The 23,299-nt window shown below is 51.4% G+C and overlaps 1 protein-coding gene and 1 long non-coding RNA gene across 5 annotated transcripts; one reads left to right on the top strand and one right to left on the bottom strand.

The window, feature by feature from the left end:
• Positions 1-227: 227 nt before the first annotated feature.
• Positions 228-5,581, bottom strand: LOC116575769. Its single transcript, XR_004279938.1, has 2 exons — positions 5,449-5,581; positions 228-774 (listed from the first exon to the last, which is right to left on the bottom strand). It is a non-coding gene; the product is annotated as an uncharacterized LOC116575769 (long non-coding RNA).
• Positions 5,582-8,330: 2,749 nt separating this feature from the next.
• Positions 8,331-22,612, top strand: POGK (pogo transposable element derived with KRAB domain). 4 transcript variants are annotated; one of them, XM_032317212.1, is made up of 5 exons: positions 8,333-8,481; positions 9,905-10,038; positions 14,985-15,111; positions 16,111-16,209; positions 17,455-22,612. In XM_032317212.1, exons 2-5 carry the CDS (start codon positions 9,907-9,909, stop codon positions 18,924-18,926), a joined length of 1,830 nt encoding a protein of 609 aa, XP_032173103.1. In that variant the 5' UTR covers positions 8,333-8,481; positions 9,905-9,906; the 3' UTR covers positions 18,927-22,612. The 4 variants fall into 4 exon arrangements, with proteins under 4 accessions (XP_032173106.1, XP_032173103.1, XP_032173105.1 ...); XM_032317214.1 differs by lacking the exon at positions 8,333-8,481 and adding an exon at positions 8,562-8,672; XM_032317213.1 differs by lacking the exon at positions 8,333-8,481 and adding an exon at positions 9,561-9,646.
• Positions 22,613-23,299: the final 687 nt, after the last annotated feature.

Below are 23,299 nucleotides of genomic sequence, written 5' to 3'. Positions count from 1 at the left end.
AAACTGTTCAGAGTGGCTGTACCAGTCTGCATCCACAAATAGCACACAAGGTTCCCCTTTCTCTGCATCCTCGCCAGCACCTGTTGTTTCTTGTGTTGTTAATTCCAGCCACGCTGACAGGCAGGAGGCGGCGTCTCATGGTTTCGATCCGTATTTCCCTGATGATGAGTGATGCTGAGCATCTTTTCATGTGTCTGTTTCTATTCTTATCTTCTGTGTGGTTGTTCTTCTGTCCATCATTGAGAGTGGGGTATTGAAGCCTCCAGCTATCATTGTCTTTAAAAATAAATAAATAAAAATAAAAGTGCTTCTAAGTTCATGATGAAGATGTTAGTTAAAGATGCTATCAACTCACATGGTTTCACTGAATTAAGTAAATGGCATTTTCCTTATGCTACGTTTGAAAACGCCTCTGTCTTCCTGAGAGCTGTTAGTTGAAAGATGGTTTCTACACAGAGTTGATTCACTGCGATAAGTATATGGCACTTTCCTTATGACGTCAATGCCGCTCCCAGGCAGCACATCTGATGGCCTTCCTTGGGGTCACGTAAGCAGCTGCAGTCATACAACAGTTTGGCTGGGAGCTGGCACTTTTCTGATGGCCTCATCTACAGATCTGGTGGCCAGTTTGGGCTCTGTACCCTGATTTTCCTCCACGTCGTCCCTCTAGCAGGACAGCACGGACTTGTTTCCTTCACAGCTGGGCTCCAAGAGAGCAAGTGTCAGTACACAGGTGCTTGTCAACCCTCTGCTTGCTTCAGACTTGCTCATGGCCTGTTGGTCAAATAAGCCCCATGTCCAAGTCCAGAGCTGATGTGGAAGGGGACCCGTGGGTGATTCCTGAGAACCATCACTTAGTGCGGCACGGAGGGCAGTAATGGGACATTCTACCGGAGGTATCTAAGATGCTGGCTGATATTGGTCATTAAATTAGCAGCATTTAGCAGCACAGGTCATTCATCTAGCAGTACTGCTGATGACCTTGGCAAGTTCTATTGTCAGGGAGAAAACATGACTGTAGAGTGTTCAAGAGGAAAATGGAGAGAGACACAGGAGATGGTGAGAATAGGCAACTCAAAGAATTCTGTGGCAAGAGAGCAAAGAAAATGTACATGGTGGGAGACATGATGTAGAGAGGAGTTTTGTTCTGTTTTGAATGACAAGTCAACATAAAGTATCATGTTATCTGCAAGAGTGAAAGTTTGACCTCTTTGCCAATTTGGATACCTTTTATTCCTTTTTGCGGTCTGATTGCTGCGGCTAGGACTTCCAGTAGTGTATTGAACAATGGTGGTGATAGTCGACATCCCTACAGCATTCCTGACCTCAGGGGAAAAGCTCTCAAATTTTCCCTGTTGACAATGATATTTGCTGTGAGCTTTTCATAGATGGCTGTTATGATATTGAGGTATGTTCCCGCTATCCCTACACTGTGGAGTTTTAATCAAGAGAAGACACTGTGTTTTGTGAAATGCATTTTCTGCATCTATTGAGAGGATCATATGTTTCTTGTGCTTTTCTTACATTTTAGATAGTTTGAGTACATGCCTGATGGGATCCTTAAAGTTCTAAACCTCAAGCATGGTAAAATCATTTTGGCCATGAAACACTTTAAAGCGGATGTTAATGGTTGCCCTACAAAAGTTATAGAGAAATAAACGTCCTATGAATCATCTTTTGGGTCATTTTAGTTGGTCAAACCAACATAAAAGCATGCGGCAAGATTTGTCATTCAAAACAGAACATGAGAGGAGAAAGGTCTGCAGAAAAAGCGGACTCCCTGCTGATCAGGGAGCCCAATGTGGGACTTGATCCTGAGACTCCAAGATCATGACCTGAGCCGAAGGCAGTTGCCTAACCAACTAAGCCACCCAGGTGCCCAGGTTCAGAGTCTCTTATGGTTTGCCTTCCTTTCTGTTTTTATCTTATTTTATTTTCCCTTATGTTCATCCATCTAGTTCTTAAATTCTACATATGAGTAAAATCATATGGTATTTCTCCTCTCATGTGCTCTCTCTCTCATTCTCTCTCTCTCTCTCTCAAATAAATAAATAAAATCTTTAAAAAAAGAGAGAGAGAGAGACTCTGAACTCTAAACTGAGGGTTTCCAGAGATGATGTAGGTGGGAGGAAGGGATAACTGGGTTATGGGTATTAAAGAGGGTCTCTTTTTGTAATGAGCAGTGGGTGTTATTTGCAACTGATGAATCACTAAATTCTACCTCTGAAACTAATAGGAAGAAAAAAATGAAATTACATTGGTGTAACACAGAGATGGAAGTGCTTAAGAAATGTGAACCACGGAGTTTGTCATACATCTAATTGGATTTGTAGAATTTCACTTGATAACAAAGGAGAAATAAAGTTATTTTCAGTTTTAAAAAAAAAAAAAAGAAAGAAAGCAGAGAGTGGGTTTTAGGCATGACAATAAGCTGAGAGATTAGGAAGAACCAGTGTGAATGGGTTCTACTGAGCTATCCCCACAACTAGGGTAAATGAAAACAAGCTCTTGACCTGGGCCAGCCCTAGAAGGAAGGTAAAGTAGGAAGTTTCCGGAGTCTTATTCCCAATTCTGTTTAAAAACTCTCTGGCTGGTCTGACATGTAAAAAGCTTGGAAGTCATCATTTCTATCCTCACAAAAAGAAAAAAGCTCCCCCCCACCCCGCAAAAACGCTGGAAATCCTCAAGTCTTAGATACGTTAGGAAATTGAAGTTACAGGAAACATTGTCACCCAAAAAACTGGAGAGTCCAGCACATAAAAAGAATCGTATTTTACCAGGAGCAGAAGCTGCAGCTGGAGCCTGGTAGGAAAACATAAAGGACAACTGACTGATTACTGGACACGGAGCCTAGTCTAGCTTGAGAGACAAACATGTGCAGCCCCGCCCTGCCCTTGCCCCCATCTCCCACAGACTCTACTGAGTTTTACGAACAGTAGCACCACCAAGTCCTCAGGGTGAATATGGAAGAAAAATTCTCCTGTACATTCTGCAGGGGCAGGGGGAAAGTAACCATTTAAAAATGGGCTCAGGGTGCTCTGTTCTCCTTGAAAAAGGTCTGCCTTCATGGGAAACTGTCTACCAGAGCTTAAGCAAATTTGGTTTCTCAGAACCTAACTGACCTGGGGAAGGGGAAATACCCAATTCTGGCCCCCTCTTTCTATCCCATTTAAAGGGGAAGGAGGAGGAAGCTGAGAATCAGGGATACAGATTCACTAGAACATTGAGACCTAATCATAGATTATGGGATAGTCCTCTTCTATCAATTGTTCGCCATAATAATATATATTGTATAGTAATAGAGACTTGGAGCTAAAAGAACTGCAAGCCTCGGACTTTAAGAGTCTCTAGGGAAATCCAAACACACTGGAAAAAAATTTAGCTTCACCTACAGCAAAGAGTAAACACAGCCCAATTCCTAGCCCAAAAAACATTCCTTTTACCCAGTAGCTTATGTTTGGCTTCCAACAAAGATTATAAGTTATGCTAAAAGTCAAAGAGCCCAATTTGAAGACAAAATAAGTATTAGAGTCAGACTCAGATACAGCAAAGATTTTGGAATTATCAAACTGGGAAGCTAAAATAACTATAATTATTATGTTGAGGGCCTTAATGGAAAAGGCGTATAATATGCAAGAACAGATGGGTAATGTCAACAAAGAGATGGAAATGCTAAGAAAGAATCAGAAGGAAATTCTGTGAGTCAAAAACACTGCAAGAGAAGTGAAGATTTCTTCTGGTGGGCTCATCAGTAGATTGGACACAGCCAAGGAAAGAATCAATGAACTTGAAGATATGTCAGTAAAACTTCCCAGATTAAAATATAAAGAGGAAAAAAACCAGGAAAACAAACACAGAACCATGAGAAAATTACAGAAGGTGTAATACACCCGTAATGGAACTACCAAAAGAGAGAAAAGAACAGAAGAAATACTGAAGTAATAATAGCTTAGAATTTCCCCCAAACTAATGACAGATTCCCAAATCTCAAAAAATTTTCCACCCAGGGGGAAAAAAAAATCTACGCCCAGGAATATCCTATCAAGCTCCATAAGATCAAAAACAAACAATAAATCTTGAAAGAAGCCAGAGGAATAAAGACAACTTTCCTACAGAGAAACAAGGATAAGAATTACATTGCACTTCTTTCCAGAAACCTTGTCAACAAGAAGAAAGTGAAGTATTTCAAGTGGCTGAAGAAAAAGCATCCCTGTGGTGAAGACAAAAATCTAAGCTCTCCTATTCATGTGTCGAGTTGACGTGCTCTGTATCTCTCTGTCCCTTCTCATGTAAATGTCACCATGTAACTGATTCTAACAAATAGGATGTAAGCAAAAGCCATGTGTGTCACTTTAAGGCCAAGAAAAGGGTGTGCCTTCTCCATTTTCTTTCCCCTTCACTCTAGTGGATGAAGAAAAACACAAGGTCCCAAGGGTGTGACTGAGCCACAAGACGGAAGGAACCTGGTCCCTAAATTGCAGCATGGAAGAAAGTCACCTGTAAACCAGGAATACCCACAAAGAGCTGTTAAATAAAAAGATTAGATTTCTATTGTTTGTGCATTTATACCTTTGGGATCTGTTTGTTACAGCAGCTAGTACTATACTAGTTACTACAATTCTCTTTCTCCTTTTTCTAGAGAAACCTCTGAGTGTTCCTTAACCCTGTGAGGTGTTTTAACCACATGCTTTTTCTCCAGGAACTTTCTAAGCCCTTTCAGGAATTGTCCAAATCAGGGTTTCCCTGACCATTTATCAAGATCTCTCAGTACTATTTTGAGGCTCTGCTGGGAAATATCTAAAGTTTAGGTGGTATCTTATCTTTTGAGGTTCCAGAACCCCAGGGAAAAGAAAATCAAGTTGGCAGTGACTTCCCCCTCCCAGCAATTTGGTTCTTCCCTCCCAATCTAGCATTTCCATTTCCAACAGATGAAGATTTCCACCGTGAAATGGCAATTCTCCTTTCCCATGCCTCAGAGCAGCCTGTGAAGGCCAATGCTGGGAACTCTTAAGTCCAAGGTTGCCCACTGACACTGTCTCAATTAGCTATCACCATAAAAATCGTACATAAACAAGCCACCTCAGGACTTGATCATTTAAAACAAAACAAGAATCTCACATCTTCATTGGATGGCTGTGTAGAAAAGGTCTCATTCTGGAGCCTAGGCTGGAGGGATAGTGACTACTTAGGCATGGTTTTGTCATGGCAGAGGACAAAAGCTCCCCGAGGTACAAGTGGAAGCATGTGAGACCTTTCAGTATCTATGCTCAGGCTTACCCGTAGTCACATTCAACTGGCCAAAGCATGTCATATGGCCAGGCTGAGTAAAGGGCATCAAGGTCCACTCTGCACACATGAGGCTTACCAGGTATCATGTGGGGATGAATTAATTCAATCTACTGCAGTCCCTGAGAAATGCAGCCATAGGAGGCTAGCAGCTATGCTTACCTAAGGTCCATGGGGCCTCTACTGAAGGTCAGAAGTGTGTATTCAGGGCACCCAGGCAGCTCAGTTTGTTAAGCGATGGCCTTCAGCTCAGGTCATGATCTCGGGGTCCCGGAATCAAGTCCCGCATTGGGCTCCCTGTTCAGCTGGGAGCCTGCCTCTCCCTCTTCCGTTCTCCCTGCTTGTGCTGTCAAATAACTAAATAAAATCTTAAAAAAAAAAAAAAGAAGTGTTTATACACCAGGAGACACTATGAATATTTTGCGGGATTCGGGCTCTGTAGAATCCCTGACTTAAGTACCACAATAATTGGAGGAAATATGAAGTCAGACCAATAGCATAATTAAAGAACCATTACGTTAACTTCATAGGTGCTCTGCTCACATTTAAGTACCTACTAATAGAAATCCATTCTATTTATCGTTAAAGCCATGCACTGTCTCTCGAAAACAGGCTTCAGTCACTCCTCATGCAGACTAAGATCAAGTCTTAACAGAAACGGAACTGCTTAGTGATAGAACTGAGGGGAAGCTCTGACACTATCTGGCCGGTCCAATTCCCTCTTTCTGAAGATGAGGAAATACAGGCAGATACAAGCAGCCTGACTTACAAGCCACTTAAATACGAATGCCGGCCCTGTATTGTGCCCACCCAGTACTTTGTTCCTGTGAGAAAGTTTCGTTAGCAATTAGGACTTGTACTAAGGCAGGGGCCCCATGACAGTAACTGAGATCACGGGCCGTGGGTTCCAAGTCAAGAATTCAGGGGGGTTGGGGCTCCTGGATGGCTCCGTTGGTTAAGCATCTGCCTTTGGCTTAGGTCATGATCCCAGAGTCCGGGGATCAAGCCTAGTGGCATCAGCATCAGACTCCCTGCTCCATAGGGAGCGTGCTTCTCCGTCTCCATCTCCCTCTGCCCCTCCCCCAGTTTATAGTCTCTCTCTTTCTCTTAATTAAGCCTTTTTTTTTTTTTTTTTTTAAATAATGGTGACCCATTGGGTTGACCTCTTCCCAGGAAAAACCCAATCAAAGCTGCATATGAACTTCAGGGCTCTCGGCCTCTAAAACCCTAACATAATATTATTCCTCTTCGTTACCTCATAACCCATGTTAATACTTTTTTTTGTAAGCAAGGGATGCTTATTGCCAACGATGCCCTAGTATCCTCCTTCCTGACATTCTCCACTTTTCCATTTAAAGTAGTCCTCCCTCAGTAAGGTGAAGATGGAAATGTCAATCAACTTGAGCTAAGACATCACTCCTGCTCTAAAAATGCTAACGTTACACACAGAAAGCACTGTCATAAGAGGGAGGCAAACCATAAGGGACTCTTCACTCTAGGAAACAAGCTGAGTCTTGCCGGAGGGGTAGGGCAGGAGCAGGGTCACTGGGTGACGGGCACTAAGGAGGGCGCCCCAAGTAATGAGCACTGGGTATTACATACAACTGATGAACCACTAAATTCTGCCCTTGAAACCAACACCCTATATGTTAAGTAAATTGAATTTAAGTAAAAAGTAATAAAAATTCACAAATAAAAGTAGCTGTTCATCAAAACAAACAAGCAGTGCTAACAGCCTCTTCTCTCCGGACATTTGAGTCATGTTCTTTGTCCGTCCGTTAGACCTGCCTTGGTCTTGGGTGTCCGCCACAGTTCCCCCTCGAGGACGCGTTTCTCATATCGTATGTCAGGCCGTGTAAGACCCGCACAGCTCCACGCAGCCTGTCCCCGGCACAGAGGAGTGACCTTCACGTCGAAGTCCATAGAAATGGCCGCAAAACCCGGGGGGAGAGAGATTTTCCCAGCGGCTGCTTAGATCACAGGCACAGTCTGCCAAGTCTGAGGAAACCCTCCCTGACCAAATGTTGGTCGCACTGAGCCGCCCCCTCCCCCAGGCCTCCGTCTCGGGCGGCTCACGTGCCCCTCCCCCCACAGCCGGAGAGCCGCGCGGCGTCGGTCGACGCAGACCCCCGGCCGGGACGTCCTCCCGAAGCCTCGTCCCGACCGCCGCTCCCGCGAGCTTCCAGCCCGACGCCCCCCGCCGCCTGCGGGCTCCGCGGCCGCAGCTCGTCTCGGCCGCTTCCGAGTCGAGCCCGTCTCGCCCCCCGCGTGGTCGTCTCCACGCCGGCTTCGTATTTCTGAAGAAAGCCCTCCTGTCCGTCTTACCACACGCGCCGGGATAATTTTTTTCTTTCACGACCCCCCAACAAAACCCCAGACCCCCAGTCTCTTCCCGGAGCGGGACGGGCTCCGGGGCTCGCGCGCTCCCCGGCCACAGCGCGGTCGTCGGGCGCCCCGCGGCACAGCCTCCCCGGCGGCCTCCTGCACCGCCCCACGCGGGCGGCCGACGGCGGCGCCTCAGGAAGTTCCTTCCCGGCGGCGCCGGAGCTCCGCACCCGCGCCGGCCCGCGGCCCGCCGGGCTTCCCCGAAGACCCCGACCCCCTCCTCGGCCGCCCCACCCCTCGCGGGTCCGCCCTTCCCGAGGCGCCCCGGGAAGCTCGGCGCCGGCGCCTCGGGCGCTCCCGCAGCCCCGGAGGACCCGGCGGGCGCCTCACAGCCGGCGAGAGCAGAAGCCCGGGCCCCGCGGCCTCCCGCCGCCGAGGGCGCACACGGCGCGCGGAAGCCGACGGCCCGCGGGGTGGGGGCGGGGGGGAACCGAGAGGGCGGCGGGCGCGGCGGCGCAGGCGGGTCCGCGGGAGACGCGGCGAGGGTCGGGCGCTCGGCCCGGAGCTCCGCGACGCGCGCGACGCGCCGAGCGGCCGGAAGCTGCGCGGGGAGGAGGGTCCGGAGCGGCCGCGGGCGCCGTCCCCCCGCGCCGCCGCGGCCGCTGACATCAGCCGCGCTCCTCCCCTCGCTCCCAACACCCTCAGCTCGCGGCCGGACCCTCCTCCTCCCACCACGTGTCCTCCCCGCTCCCTCCCGAGGGGGCCGCTCGCACGGGAAGCCGGAGAGGCGGCGGGGATGGCGCTGTGACAGCGGGGCCGGAGCCCTCGGCGTCTCCCCCCGCGGCCGCGGCCCCGCGCCCCGGCCGCCCGGTGAGTGCGCGCGGGCTGCGGGCGGCGGGCGGGCGGGAGGCCCGGGGTGGCGCGGCCCTTCCCGCGACTCCGGGGCGGCTCGGCGGCGGCGGCGGGGGCGGGGGCGCGAGGCTGCAGCGGCGGCGGCCGCCACCGTCTTTGTTGCGGGCCCGCCCGGCTGGCAGGCGGTGCCGGCTCCCGCCGCCCGGCAGGTGCGCCAGGGCGGGGAGGGGGCCCCGGCGGGGAGGAGGGCTGGGCCGCGGCGGGAGGCGGGGGCGGCGGGGGCGCTCCCGGCGCGGGACCCGGGAGAAAGGGAAATGGGACAAGATGGCTGGAGAAATCCGAGCGCGCCCGGGGGCGCGGCGGCCGCGGGCGGGGCGCGGGGGCCGTGGGCGGGTGGGCGGCGGCCCCGGCCGCGGGCGCCTCGCCAGGGGGACACCGTCGCTGCCGGGCGGTGTCACCTCTGCCCCCACCTCTTGCCCAGGAGCGGGCGGGGGAGGCCGCGGCCAAGTTCGGGCCCCAGCTCCGGAGACCTGAAACCCGGTCCGCTTGCCCCAGACCCGTCGCGTTCGCCCGTCCTGTTTGGAAATCTCGAAAAGCACACTTGGAACTCTGGAGGCCTCTTTTCTTTGGAAGCCGGGTTGGCTACGGCCCCCAGGATGCACGCTCACTCACACCTAGCAATTGCCCGCGCCCCTAGAGGGCAGGAGCGCGGCCCTTTGTACTGGCCTGCTGTTCTGGCCCAAGAGTGTTTGCGGCCCAGAGGCATTTCCCTGGGGGGCGGGGGGGGGGGGCGGGGTAGCAGATAAGCTGCACCTTCTTGGGGATCCAGGCACACACCGCACTACGTGTCACTGAATCTCGGGCAAAATGACTCTGTTTTCTGCACCAGCTCACGGCAGAATCTTTGACTTTGGAAAGCCCAGGTGATGGGTATCCCGGGCCCACCAATCCTCCTGATGCTAATCTGGCCCGTAGACACACCTGGTTGAGGAAGTGTCCTATCTGGATCCAGACACCTTGGTGGGTGTCCCCTTTCCTGCCACTGATTTCATGTCTGAGCGGCGCCGGCTGTGAGAAAGTTCTGTCGTTCACAGTGCTCTTGAAAAACCTCCTCCAGGAATGTTTACCCACCGGCCTGTTCTGCCCCTGGGTCTCTACAGAACCAGTCTGGTCTCTTCCCCAGGTAGCTTTTTTAAATATCTGAAGGCAGTCGGCTGTGCTATCTGCCTGCAGCCCCTCTTATCATAATTAAATATGTCACCTTCCAGCTTCCTGGTGCTTTTCCTAAATCCCTTCCTCTCCAGGCCTGACTCCATTCCTTCCCTCACTCCAGCCTGAACAGGGCTCGGGGCTGAGAGGTTTGTGCACACTAAGCCACCCCCATCCTGGGTTTTGAAGAGTTCACACCAGCGCCTTGATTTTTCTCAACTGAATCTTGCAGACATGGAGTCCACAGCCTACACTCTCAATCTGACCCTAAAAGAAGAAGAAGAGGAAGAAGAGATTCAGAGCCGGGAACTGGAGGATGGCCCCACAGATATGCAGAAAGTCCGGATCTGCTCCGAGGGTGGATGGGTAAGTGAGAAGGTGTGGGGTCCGCACAGCTGGGAGGAGAGAAGCAGGCCTGGGAGCCAGGCTTGTTTTAAGTCTCCTCCTGAGGCAGGCATAGGAAGTAAAAATAGCCCAGCCCAGCCCGGTATGTTTGCATTCCTGAGAAAACAGTCCTGTGGCTTTAAAAGGCACTGTGGAGAATGGAAGAGCCGGTTATTGGAATGGTCTCTTATCATCATTCGGATTGGAAATCCAGGAGGCAGAGAGCTGATCTCTCTGCTGTTACCCCTGAGTCCCCTGTATCCTGCTCAGTGCCAGGCATGGTGCAAACCAGCTACTGAACCGCCGGGCTTGCTGATCTCTGGTAAAGAAAAAAATTATCCTGACGCTTGTGAAGATGATAAAGAAGGCTATTCAGGACTGTTGTGATAGGTGTCAAGACTGTTGCAGTAGGAAAGAGAGCTGGGGCTCAACACGGAATACAGTGAGACCAGCGGGGATTTCTAGCCAAGGAGCCAGAGCGGAGGGGTCAGTGGACGGAAAGTTACTCAGGGGAGATATCAAGAATAGGGGATTCTTGCTAAAGGCCGGGCTGGGCAGGCTGGGGAGCCCGCATGGTGGCCTGGCAGAGAAGAGGGCTCAAGGAACCTGACTGAGTTTGGGAAGGAGAGAGTCTGCTGCTGGTGGAAGGGACCCCTTTGAAACAAGACTTGGGATGTTGAGCTGACACGCAGAGAGCTTCGGGACAGGGAGGCCAGTTGGTTCTCTGTGACCGCCGCTCGTGATAGCATGCACAGGGGAGCTGCATTTCCAGAAGAGTGTGGTAGAATTAGAGTGAATTTAGAAAAAAGTGAATGCAGCACAGTCCATCCTAACCCCAGCCGGCCCGCCTGTGGCAGGTCTCAGTTGTGGCGCAGCGCTTCTGTGGCCTTGTGCCATGGGAGCTTCTGGACATTTCAGGGGGGAAATGTAGGTGTAATGGGTGTTTATTGTTATGCTTGGGTGTGGTTATTCACAGTACATACTGGACATCATGCCGTTTGGGCACAAACGGTGAAAATCTTAAACATGCAACAAATTGACATTCCTTTTCCCTGCTTAGTTTTATATGTCAACGTTATCAGTAGCCACTATATTCTTTGTTTCCAGTAAGAGATCTGTATTCCTAGAATCCTAGTCCTCCCAAATGTCCAGTTTGGCTCCTCTCCCACACAAGGGAACTGGGGAGCAGAGGGGTTATCTACTCTGCCCCAGGGATACACATGTGCACTGGTATTTGGTCTTAAAAATGCCTATTGAGCTGGACCCTTAAAAGTAGTGCATTTTGTTGTGTGTACATTATACCTCAATCAAAAAAGAAAAGAAAAATAATACAGCACCAGGCTCTGGGCTCATAGTCTGGCTGTCTAGGCTGCACTGCCCTTGTCTTTTTGTGTTGTTCTCTGCCTGTCCCAGCCTCCTCCCTGGTTCTGCTCCCCCATGGCCGGGGAGACTTTGGAGGACAGGAGTCAGTCCCATCTAGCCTAGAGTGAGACCTCAAGGCAGGAGAATCCTTGGGCTTTAAGGCTGAATCGGCCAACCCAGAACATCTAGGTAGCGTGGATGGGGCCTCACTCAGGCTGGAGAACTCAAGAGGCTCTCGGCAGAAGGCAGGCATGCCTTCTTGAGCAGTGGGTAGTTTGACTCCCAGACCTGCCCCCTCCTGGGGACATCTGGCAATATCTGAAGACATTTTGGGCTCTCGTGACTTGGGTCAGCTGCTAGGGAGAGACCAGGGACACTGCTGAACACCTACAGTGTGCAGGACAGCCCCCCGTCATCCGTCAGTGCCGAGGCTGACAACCTGGCGTTAGGGTATTAAACTAGGGAGAGAAAGGAAATGAATCTTCCTTAGATAGGTAGTTTGGTTGTAGAGGGTGGGATTAGGGCGATCAATAAAAGCCTTTCCGATGTAAGACCTGTGCTATGTATTAGGATAACATTTCATAGGAGACTTGGAGTTTCAAGGAGAGAAAAGGAAAAAATCTTTCATGAATTGAGTAGCACTGGCCAAGGAAAGGGAGGAGGCCTGCACTCCATACACAAGGAGGCCCGAGCAGGAGCCCCAAGAGGAAAGCTTGTGGGCAGAGTTGGGAGCAGCTCCCGCGGCTCCGTGGCCTGCTGAGAAGCCTGGGCTTTGGGATCAGACTCTAACTTGGCGACTGCCAGCCAGGTACAGAGCAGCTGCTTCCTCACCATAAAGGTAGGGTAGTGGGTCCCATTTCTTTATGTTATGTAAAGGATTCCGTAGGATACTTAAACGTGTAAGAGGGACTGCCCCTGGTGCCCGGTGTCCAGCAGACCCTCTCCCTGTGCACGGGTCACAGCCCTTGGCCCTGAGCTCCCTGCCACCTTCGCTGCGTGGTTCTGCTGCGTCCTCAGCAAGGCTGTGTGGCGTCTCCGTGCTGCCTGACGGTGACCCCTGGATGGGCACTGGACGCCAGCTTGCCGGCAGAGCAGGGCCGCACACAGCCGAAGGAGAGAACGTGTCTGAGGTGTCCTGCTGTTCTGAGGAGAGGGAAGGGGACAGGGATTGAGGGTCCCTACCTGGGAGGCCGGAAAGGGTGTCTGGGCGTTGGACACAGGCTGCCTGATTTCTGAGTGTTGCCCAGGGCTGGCCCTGTTTACCTTCTGCTGTGCTCAGCCCGATGAAAAGCCTCTGGGGAGAAGGGAGGCTGCGCCACGGGGCCTGGCTGAAGGCTCGCCCCGTTCTCACAGAGGCTCGCTGTGAAGGGACTGTCCAGCCACGGTACTGTGTGTCTCTGGAGCATAATGTGGGCTTGTTTGAAGAGCCTCTGGGCATCAGTTGTATGAGGACATGAATCTGGCCCCAGCCAGCCTCCAGCTACCTTCTCGGGGCTTCAGGGCTCCTGATGTTCTTACCAGGCCGGGGACGGGTTACCTTTGTGAGTATCGCTAGACCCTCCGAAATGACAGGCTTAGCCAGTCCTGTGTCCCGTTTCATCAGCACAGGGAGGAGGACTATAAATAGGTATGGCCTAGATCTGGAATTTCCTAGGGAGAGAAAAGGCCAAAGAGAGAGTTGTTCAAAAGCCTGGGAAATGGGAAGGGGCGGGGTGGGAAAGTCCTGGCTGCCTGGCTTTCCAGACCGATGAAGCCTGAGGAAGACCTAGCGATCCGAGCCCTTTTCCCTTCTAGTATTTCACGCGTACTTCAAAAAGGAGGCTTGGTTTTATGACAGACAACATTTCATGATTCTTTGAAGCCGTTTTGAGTGGAACAAGAGAAGGGAAAATCGGATATTGTTTGCTTAAATCACAAACACATTGTTCAGTGATCGCGATCTACAAGGAGTGTCCTAAGTGTGGGGAGATGGGGTGGGCATAGGTTTGCGCTGAGCGAACTTGTGTTCCAGCGGGAGAAGCGGACACGGGACCTGGAAGAACTGCGTTGTGATGAGGGCCGCCCTGCTGTTGAGCTCAGAGCGCCGGGAACGTGTAGGTGGGCACACAGCCCGGGGCAGGGCGGGCTTGCTTGGGTGTTAGCCAGGCCAGGAGTGGGGAAGACCTCGGAGCCGGGGGGGAGAGCCACGTGCAGGGACCTGAAAGGTCAGGGTGTGTTTTGCTTGGGACCTGCAGGCATGGAGTCCCACTGTGCGCGGAGGTGGGACAGAGTGGAGGGCTGGTCACCGGGGAGGCCACTTTGCTTTGTAGGGTCTGGAGCCTGGAACCCAGAGAGTGCTCGGTCCAGACCTAGTGCTGCCGTTCATTGGCTGTGTGACTGTGACTGACAGGGCCTCTCTGAACCCATTTCCTCCCGGATTAAATGGGGTTGTTGGAGAAAACAGATGAAGCAGTTACAGGGCCTGTCCTAGGAAGTACTCCCTACATAGAGGGTGCCCTGGGAGTGGGAAGGGGGGACGTGGACTTTGGGAGTAAGGAGAAATGCCAGTGTCCAAATGACTGAGGGCTGGACACCCAAAGAAGCTACGGGCTATGCAGACACTAATTTTCTAAGCTGATGAAAAACGGTCTCATAATCACTCAAGCTCTGGACTCAGCCTTGGGGAATAGCTTTGAAAGCCACAATACAAAGGAACCAGCCTGAAACCCAGTGATTTCTTTACCGCTGACATGATGAACTTCAGAGTAGGACTTTGAGTGGCTGAAAGGCACAGCACGATAAAAAGAAGAGCGCACAGATGAGTGGACGAGAGGCCGCTGGGTTGGCAGCCCGGCTGCCCTTGGGGGCCAGTGCCCATTCCCACCGCTGGGGCGGGGGCAGTGGGGAGAGGAGTAGAGCAGCCTTCTCTGTCCTTAGGGCTTTCTGCGGAAGGTCTAGGCATGAAAGCAAACCAGTTTGCTCCAGTATCTCATTACATAAATTTAAGCTCTAATTAGCTCTTCTTGCCTCCTACTCATGCTCTTGGAGATTAGAAAAGGCCAAATGAGGCCTTCTCGCTCACTGGCTCCTCCTGGGCTTTGGGTTCTGAGTCAAATGGTAGGGCTGGTGCCCCTGGAAAGGAGAACGGGGCCCAGGAACACCCCCACACTCCAACCCTGGGCCAGGGATCTGCCGACTCCAGGAAGGCAGGGGCTGGCTGGGCCTGTTGTATTGGTGGGGGGTTGACTCAGGTGGTTTGGGGCAGTTGCTCCGGGGCCTGCAGTGGGGGCTGAGCTGGGATCAGCTGTCCCTGCTGCATGTGTCCCAGCCTGGTGATCTGGTGATCAGTGCTGGGAAGCTTTTCTTCTCGAGGTGCTGCTCTCCTGATCTGTGGACCGAGGCAGTAGTAGACACTCGGCAGGGCCCATGAGACCTGGGCCATATGCTTGTTTTGCCTCTAGTAGCCTAGCAGGTGTGGACAGAGCATGTCCCACAGGTCACGGCCCCTCCCCTGTGAAATGAAGGTATGTGAGTCTGTATCTGCATGTGCCTATTAGTTGTTGAGAAAGGCCTGTTCCCTGTTTCAGGTGCCCGCCCTATTCGATGAGGTGGCCATATATTTTTCCGATGAGGAGTGGGAAGTTTTGACCGAGCAACAGAAGGCCCTCTACCGGGAAGTCATGAGGATGAATTATGAAACTGTCCTGTCCCTGGGTAAAGCTTTGTTTTCCTTTGTCTCCTGGAAGCTCGGAGCCCAGAGAGTTGTTCCCATGTCTCTTCTCTGGTGTGTCCGACATCCCTTTCTCCTGAACGTGGACTCCGTCTCCTCAGTGCCTCTGCCCATTTAATTTCCTGTTTTTGATGTAGGCAGGATATAAATATTGTGTCCTTCTACCCAGCAACTTGTGCCGGCTCTCCGAACTCTGCTTATTCAACCCAGGCATTCACATTAAAACGTCATAACCTGGGGCCTCTGGGCAGCTCGGTCAGTTAAGCATCAACTCTTGATTTCAGCTCAGGGCATGCTCTCAGGGTCGTGAGATCAGAGCCCCGCATCAGGCTCTGTGCTCAGCGCGGTACCTGCTTAGTTTTCTCTCTCTCTCTGTCTGCCTCTGTCTCTTTCTCTCCCTGGCCCTCTGCCCCTGTACCATGTACCACATGCACATGCGCTCTCTCTCTCAAATAAATAACTAAAACTTTAAAAAAAAAAAAAAAAAGACAAGACCAGACCTCAGAAATGTCAGCACAGGTCTGGGCCGGTGTTTCATAGATTCCTTAGGAGGGAAGGCTGGTCTCCTTACTGCCCTGTCAGGCCTCAGCCCCTTGGGAACGTGCCTCCAAAGACTCCTTCCCTCCAGCATTCATAAGCCATGTAATAAGAACGGAGCCAGCTGGGGACATTGCCTAGTCCGCGCATATATGTTCCAGAATGTTCGTCCGCCCACTTCCCCACTCCACGCGGTTCGTTTTGTTGTTGTTGCTGGGACCAGCCCTCGCCAGCAGAGATCCATCAGTTCCCTTGGACAGACATACTTCCTATCATATCTTTTCTTTAAGTACCCCTGAGCCCCTTTCCCCCATCTTTTGTACATTTCCACATCGAGAACGGCTTGTGCATGGGAGGGTATTCCTCAAGTATTATAAAATACTTGTTTCGGCGGTGCTGTGAGACAGTAACACACAGCTGTTGCCTGTTTTATTTCCTGTAAACAGAATTCCCATTTCCTAAGCCAGACATGATCACTCGGTTGGAAGGGGACGAGGAGTCTCAGAATTCTGACGAGTGGCAGCTCCAAGGAGGACCTTTGGCAGGTACAGCTAAAGCACTCCAGCGTCCGTCCAGTGGGAACACGGTGAAGCTGGAGTTTCTTTCCATATACGTGGTGTGGGTGTTTGAGAGTAAGGAGGGTTATGAGGCAGGAAGATGATGGGCTTTGGGATTTTAGAATCTTCTTGCCAGTGCTGCGTGACCTTAGGCCACTTCATTCACCTCTCTGAGCCTCCGTTTCTTCCTCTGTGCACTGTGGGTAACAATGGCAGTGTGCAGCATGCAGGAAGCACCTAGAAGCTTCTGGCATGTGGCCCAGAGCACGTCCTGGGTGAAGGAGGTCCCCTCGGCAGTGCAGCACGTACCTCTGAAGACCACGGAGGATAATGTCACAAAGCACGTGGCCAGCGTTAACCTCCCCTGGTTTCTGGTCCATTCCACCTTGGGTAGGAGAAGCAGGAGCAGATGCAGTACATATGTGAGCAAGTGTGTCTGAGACACTCATGGTCCTTTGTCAGGCGCCGTAGCTAGGAGGGTAGTAGTTGGTAAAGACAGGTTTCGAGCAGCCAGTGGTTTTACTCACCTTCTCTCTCTAGCTAAGAGTCTAAAATGCCATAGTTCATTGATTCTAAGACATTCCTCTGCCCCCACTTTGTTAATATCTCTGAAATTAAGAACGCCTCTTAGAATTAATGGCATTTCCCCCCCTTTTTAATGGTGTGTCTTGCAACAGGTGGCATCTGAGTTTTGGTGAGAAAGGATAATTTTCCCAAGCACTATTTGGTTTCTGTGACCACCTTCTAAATAGACACATACAGTGAAACCCAGTTCTGACGTTGGTGGGAAGGAACTAGTTTTCTGCCTTAGAGGCTTAACTGTGCTAAGTATGGTTTTGCTGTAGGTTTTCTTGGTTTAAGGGGTGTGATTCGGGCCATGATGCATCTAAATTCTGTACTGTATTATGGTGTGTGGGTTATATTCGGTTTTTCAGAAACAAAAAAGTATTTGGACCCAAACATGGCCCACAAAACAGCTAATGGCGTGACCCACTTTGGGTACCTGTGTTCAGTTCCCGACTCTGGCCCTTTCGAGCCCACCGACCTGGATGTATTCGCTTCTGGTCGTCCGGGAATTGGCAGATGAGGAAGGGCTTAGGGATGCTGTGTGTCTTAGAGTTACTGCTCGGGTGACCCTCAGGCTGAGACCTTCCCGGCATCGACCCCACGCGGGGGATAGGCCGGAGGTCCCGCTAAGTGCTGTGCTCTCCGCCCCTCCCCGTTTGTCCGCAGAACCCGAGGAGTCGGAGGTCAAGGCCGCGGACTGGGCAGGTCCCGTGAGCGCCGCCACGCAGTTTCCCCAGCCCCAGCCCCTGGACGGGCTGGGCCTGCGGCTGCCCCGCGACCTCACGGAGCTGCCCGAGTGGAGCGAGGGCTACCCCTTCTACATGGCCATGGGCTTCCCGGGCTGCGAGCTCTCGGCGGACGACCTTGCCGGCAAGTTCCAGTTCAGCCGGGGCATGCGGCGCAGCTACGACGCGGGCTTCAAGCTCATGGTGGTGGAGTTCGCCGAGAGCACCAACAACTGCCAGGCCGCCAAGCAGTTCGGGGTGCTGGAGAAGAACGTCCGCGACTGGCGCAAGGTGAAGCCGCAGCTGCAGAACGCGCACGCCATGCGCCGCGCCTTCCGCGGCCCCAAGAACGGCCGCTTCGCCCTGGTGGACCAGCGAGTGGCCGAGTACGTCAGGTACATGCAGGCCAAGGGCGACCCCATCACCCGCGAGGCGATGCAGCTGAAGGCCCTGGAGATCGCGCAGGAGATGAACATTCCGGAGAAGGGCTTCAAGGCCAGCCTGGGCTGGTGCCGGCGCATGATGCGGCGGTACGACCTGTCCCTGCGACACAAGGTGCCGGTGCCGCAGCAGCTGCCCGAGGACCTGACGGAGAAGCTCGTCACCTACCAGCGGAGCGTGCTGGCGCTGCGCAGGGCGCATGACTACCAGGTGGCCCAGATGGGCAACGCCGACGAGACGCCCATCTGCCTCGAGGTGCCGTCGCGCGTCACGGTGGACAACCAGGGCGAGAAGCCGGTGCTGGTCAAGACGCCCGGCAGGGAGAAGCTCAAGATCACGGCCATGCTGGGGGTCTTGGCGGACGGGCGGAAGCTGCCGCCCTACATCATCCTGCGGGGCACGTACATCCCGCCCGGCAAGTTCCCGAGCGGGATGGAAATCCGCTGCCACCGCTACGGCTGGATGACGGAGGACCTGATGCAGGACTGGCTGGAGGTGGTGTGGCGGCGGCGGACGGGCGCGGCGCCCAAGCAGCGCGGGATGCTCATCGTCAACGGCTTCCGCGGCCACGCCACCGACTCGGTCAAGAGCTCCATGGAGAGCATGAACACCGACATGGTGATCATCCCCGGCGGCCTGACCTCGCAGCTGCAGGTGCTGGACGTGGTGGTCTACAAGCCGCTCAACGACAGCGTCCGGGCCCAGTACTCCAACTGGCTGCTGGCCGGCAACCTGGCGCTCAGCCCCACGGGCAACGCCAAGAAGCCGCCCCTGGGTCTCTTTCTGGAGTGGGTCATGGTCGCCTGGAACAGCATCTCCAGTGAGTCCATCGTCCAGGGCTTCAGGAAGTGCCACATCTCCAGCAACTTGGAAGACGAAGATGACGTCCTGTGGGAGATCGAGAGCGAGCTTCCAGGAGGCGGGGAGGCGCCCAAGGAGTGCGAGGCGGAGGCGGCAGCGGAGGGCAACTGACCTGAGGGGAGAGCCCAGGTAATGGGGGGCCCCAAGGACGCACTTGGCGCCTCCAGTGACAGCCCTCTTTGGGTTCCCCAGACACCCCTCCTCTTGCCGCTACTGTCTCCTGTTCCAAGAGCTCTCTAGCCTGGGGTCAGGGCGCCACCGACACCTGGCCATCGGCTTCTCCCTGACATCAGCCTGCGGTTGCCTGGCTTATCTGTGGGTGTTGGACCGGAAGCGCTTGTACCGTACCTAGAATGAACAGAGTCAGCTACCAGAATATTTCCTCTGAGCGCCGTCGTGCTCAGATTATTTGGGCCTGAAAGGATATAGTCTGACATTGCTCATTTAAACAAAAAGTTTTGTCCTGAAGCCAACTTTATTCTTTCCCTTATAAATCATGTTGAGCATTTAGGGCCGGGTTATGTTATCTGATGCCCTTGGAGCGACTGTGCTCCCTTTCTGGGGCCTGTAGGGCCGTCATGGGGGAGAACATGGTGCTGTGGGCCTTGGCTCTCCGTCCTGGAGTGGTCCGCAGAAGCCCACTGGGACGTGAGAACGGTAGCTTAGGCTTGCTTTTCCCTAGGAATTCAGAGGTGTTTTCGAACGTCATCTTAGTCTCCTAGTGACCTTCACATGGATGGAGGGAGCAGTTGCAGTAATTTCTTGTAGTCCACTGACGTCTGAAGGGAGAGATTTCTAAATTGAATCTTTGCACCAAAAAAAGAAAACAGGGCACATATCTAGGACTACAGTGAGTCAAGTCCAAGGACTAGGACAATAGGCCTGGAATTTTCAGAGTTGAATATAGAAGGGGAGCAGCTTTAAGAGGAAGCGGGGGGTGGGACTGACAGAGGACACCGGTGACGGTTCACCAAAGTGAACAAGTGGAGGGGAGCCTCCACCCCCCCTCCCCGCCACATACACAGCTCGAGATGAGGGAGCAGCCCACCAGGTACAGATTCATTTTACCCTCTTGCTCTCGTTTGCCTGATGGTCAGTTCGTTTGTTTCCAGAGACACAGTTCAATATGAAAGACCATTCCTCCTTTCACAGAGGACCTACAACTATTTTGACGGTCTTCGTCCTTCTGTAGCGTAACTACCTGGTTCCATCCTCCTTGCTTTTTTCTCGAAGCAAATGCTGACAAGTCTTTCGTCCTGCTCCTTGCTGTATTAACTCCAGGAGAGACTCCGTCTCCGCCCCTGCCCCCAAACCCAAGTGTACTCATGCTGCTGGACTCCAGGGCGGTTCTGAGACCCTCGGTGACCGTGGAGCCCGGGAGGGGTTCTTACTGTTGCATTCGAATCTCCGAAACCGCTTTCTCCCACCTCGTGTCCCCTTCCCTTTCCCTCCACGAACTTTGCCTCCCTTTTCTGCTAACCACTATACAAATCAAACCTGGGCTTATGGTTTTTCATTCTTTTCTCATCTTAGCTTTTTTTCCCCTTTTATGCATTTTTAAAATTTCCTAAGCTCTTGCTACCAGAAGAGGAAAGGGAGGAGACAGGGCTAGGCTGCAGCTGGGAAGGTAGGCGTGTACGCCTGGTATCATTCGTGACTTCTTGCCCGGCGTGACCGCCAGCCCGCCCTCTGTACGGTGTCTGCCGTCTGGTGAACGGAAGACGTGAGGGAAGTAGTTAGGGATGTCAGTAAACAGGAGATTTAGGAGGGGACAGATGGGCATAAAACTGCCCTTTCCTCATCTGTTTGGAAATCTGACTAATGGAATAATTATGTTCGTTAAAATGTATACGATTTCTAAAATCCAAGGGTTATTTCACACTGAGGTTCTGTTTTCCAGCAAATGGAACTATTTGAAACAGGTGAGGAGGAGAATCCTCGAGAAGATTCCTCAGTGTGGATGCACAGGGTGCAGCAAAAGGCCATAGGGCTCTGGACAGCAGCCTGTGTACCCTATCCCGTGACATAGCCCAGCCCCGCTCCCCATCCACAAAGTGTCAGAAAAGGTGTCTGGGACCCTTGATTTCAGCAGAGACGATGATTAGGGAAGAAATGGCTTCTGTCCCTTTTTTTTTTTTTTTTTTTTTAAAGAGACTAATCCATGTGTCCATCAAAAAAACAAAAAACAAAACAAAACCTGTAAATATGAAGGAACAAAGGTATTTCCTGGAGAAGAGACCATTTATTCAACACCAATAAGAGACTCAGATGGGCCCAACTCTGCTGGTGTCTGTCCTTTCTGTGAAGCAAACCTCAAGTCAGTGTTTTCTTTTGCCTTTAAAAATGCTTCCAAGAGTAGAACCTGTATCCACACAGGTCAAGACTGCAGAGAAGGTTTTGTGGAAATGAGTCCTTTATGTATACCTGCCACTCACAGATTTCCTCTTTTGGAAAAAGGAGATACTAATGATAACAAAATCCAGATACGCTGGCCTGGTGCCAGCAGATGGCTTTTCTACAGACAAACTAGGTTCCAGGAAGATACAGGTTAGAATAAACTGTGCTGTTTTATTTATCTTCCCAATCTGATTGGCAGCTAGAATTTTTTAGGATCCTCTTTAATGGCCCCACTGTGTCGTTAGACTTAATGATAGGGCAGCACTTGGTACACAAGCTCTTCTGTTTCTCGGCTGCCTGAAGACGAAGTCACCGTAAATTATCTGCTGTCTACATGGTACGAGGCTCCTTGACTCATCTGATACTTGTTTTGTTGACTTCTTTAATATTTTTATCACGGGGGTATGAGAGGACATGGGCCTTTAGCCACAGCTGTTTCAAGACTTCTAATCTCCTTCTATCCCGCAGGAATAGATGGGAGGTCTTTGAATTTTTACATTATTACAGTAATTTGCATTCCCACGTAAGCTGTTACAAAAACATTCCTTCCAAGCTCTCTGTGCTACAGAAAACATGCCAGGACCTTATAGACAAAGCCATTGCTAGCAATGTCATTCCAATGTCAGCTCTGAATAATAGACTACCATAACCACTTTTCCTCCCTGTAGACTCAGCTCATTTATCTATTATACTGTTCTGGGCATCTTGAAACACCTATTTCTACTCAGGTACTCATTTTCCTATTAGTGATTCGCCTTTCTCGTATTTTTAAAACCAGTTTTCCTCCAAGGGCACGGGGGGATATTTCACTTAGTTTCTGGTAACTGAGTAACTTTCGGTATGTGAATTGTTTCTCCCCATTTGCTTTCACCTGTACTGAATTCCTTGTTGTCTTCAATGGCATCCAGATCCAGCTACTTATCATTCCAGAAGTTTCCTTCCCCTCCACTTCGACTTAATTTATCCTCTACTGTCCTGGTTCCTGGCCCTTCCTCTTTATGTTCTGTTTTACTTGTTTCAGGAGCTTAAATGATTTTATAAGACCTAATTTTGGGTTCCTGCTTTGGAGCCATAGTTTTCTTACAGAGAAGAGCAGAAAATGGGTTCAACTCCTATTTCATTCCACCAACACCTTCTTGAGTCTCATCATCAGCTGATAGATGATGCCTTACAGGTTGCATAGCACTGGAACTTTCCTAGAGTAATGGCTCTACTGTCAGGGTTTTTCTGGGCTCATTCTTCCACTGACTTAATTATGATCTATGCTTAACGGAGTCCCAGTACAACTATTTTGCAGAACGGCTATTACCCTAGAACTACTATAGCACATATTGAGACATAGATGTACTCCCCAGTAGGTAGAAATTGACCCCGACAATAAACTTTGATAATAAAGACAATAGGCTATCATGGTTTTATTTATTATTTACCTGCTAGCAATGTGAAAGGTCACACGTCAAACTATGAGTTACACTTTATTCTCCATTCAGTTTGGGGTGTGTGTGTGTGTGCGCGCGCGTATGTATATAATATCCTTGAATCGGAGAAGTGTCTGTTCGTGGGACGGCAATATAAATGTTGGTGTCTGAGGACAGAGGAAAGAAATCCGATATATGTGGTTTTAAACTGAATTAAAAGTCTGGGGGTTGGCGGGCTGAAGGGAGGTCTGGCATGAAAAACTTATCTGTTAAAGATTTTATTTATTTGAGCGAGCACAAGCAGAGGGAGAGGGAGAACCAGACTCCCCACTGAGCAGGGAGCCTGACACAGAGCTCGATCCCAGCACTCGGGGTGCCTGGTTTTACATAGTGATACACCTGTAGCTAAAAGACAATTACTGATGGTCCTGCCAGGAAAAATTAGCTTTAAGTCTGAAATTATCTCGTTTCTAACAGCTTTTTCCTCATTGGGAGAGTTATTTTTCTAAGCGCTTGGTAATAAGCAGTCACGATTTCCCTCAGGATCCCAGAGTTGGCAACAGTTAAGAGTTGGAGCCAACCTTTGGTGGAACAGAGGTGTTCATATCTTTCAGAGGCTCCCTTGAAAAATCCCAAGTATCCCTCTACCTTCGATCCCACCTTTCCACT

The sequence above is a fragment of the Mustela erminea genome, chromosome 17 (assembly GCF_009829155.1).
Source record: "Mustela erminea isolate mMusErm1 chromosome 17, mMusErm1.Pri, whole genome shotgun sequence".
In the NCBI taxonomy this organism is placed as follows: Eukaryota; Metazoa; Chordata; class Mammalia; order Carnivora; family Mustelidae; genus Mustela; species Mustela erminea.
The sequence above is the reverse complement of the archived record's forward strand: the minus strand, read 5'-3'. Positions and strand labels throughout refer to the sequence as shown.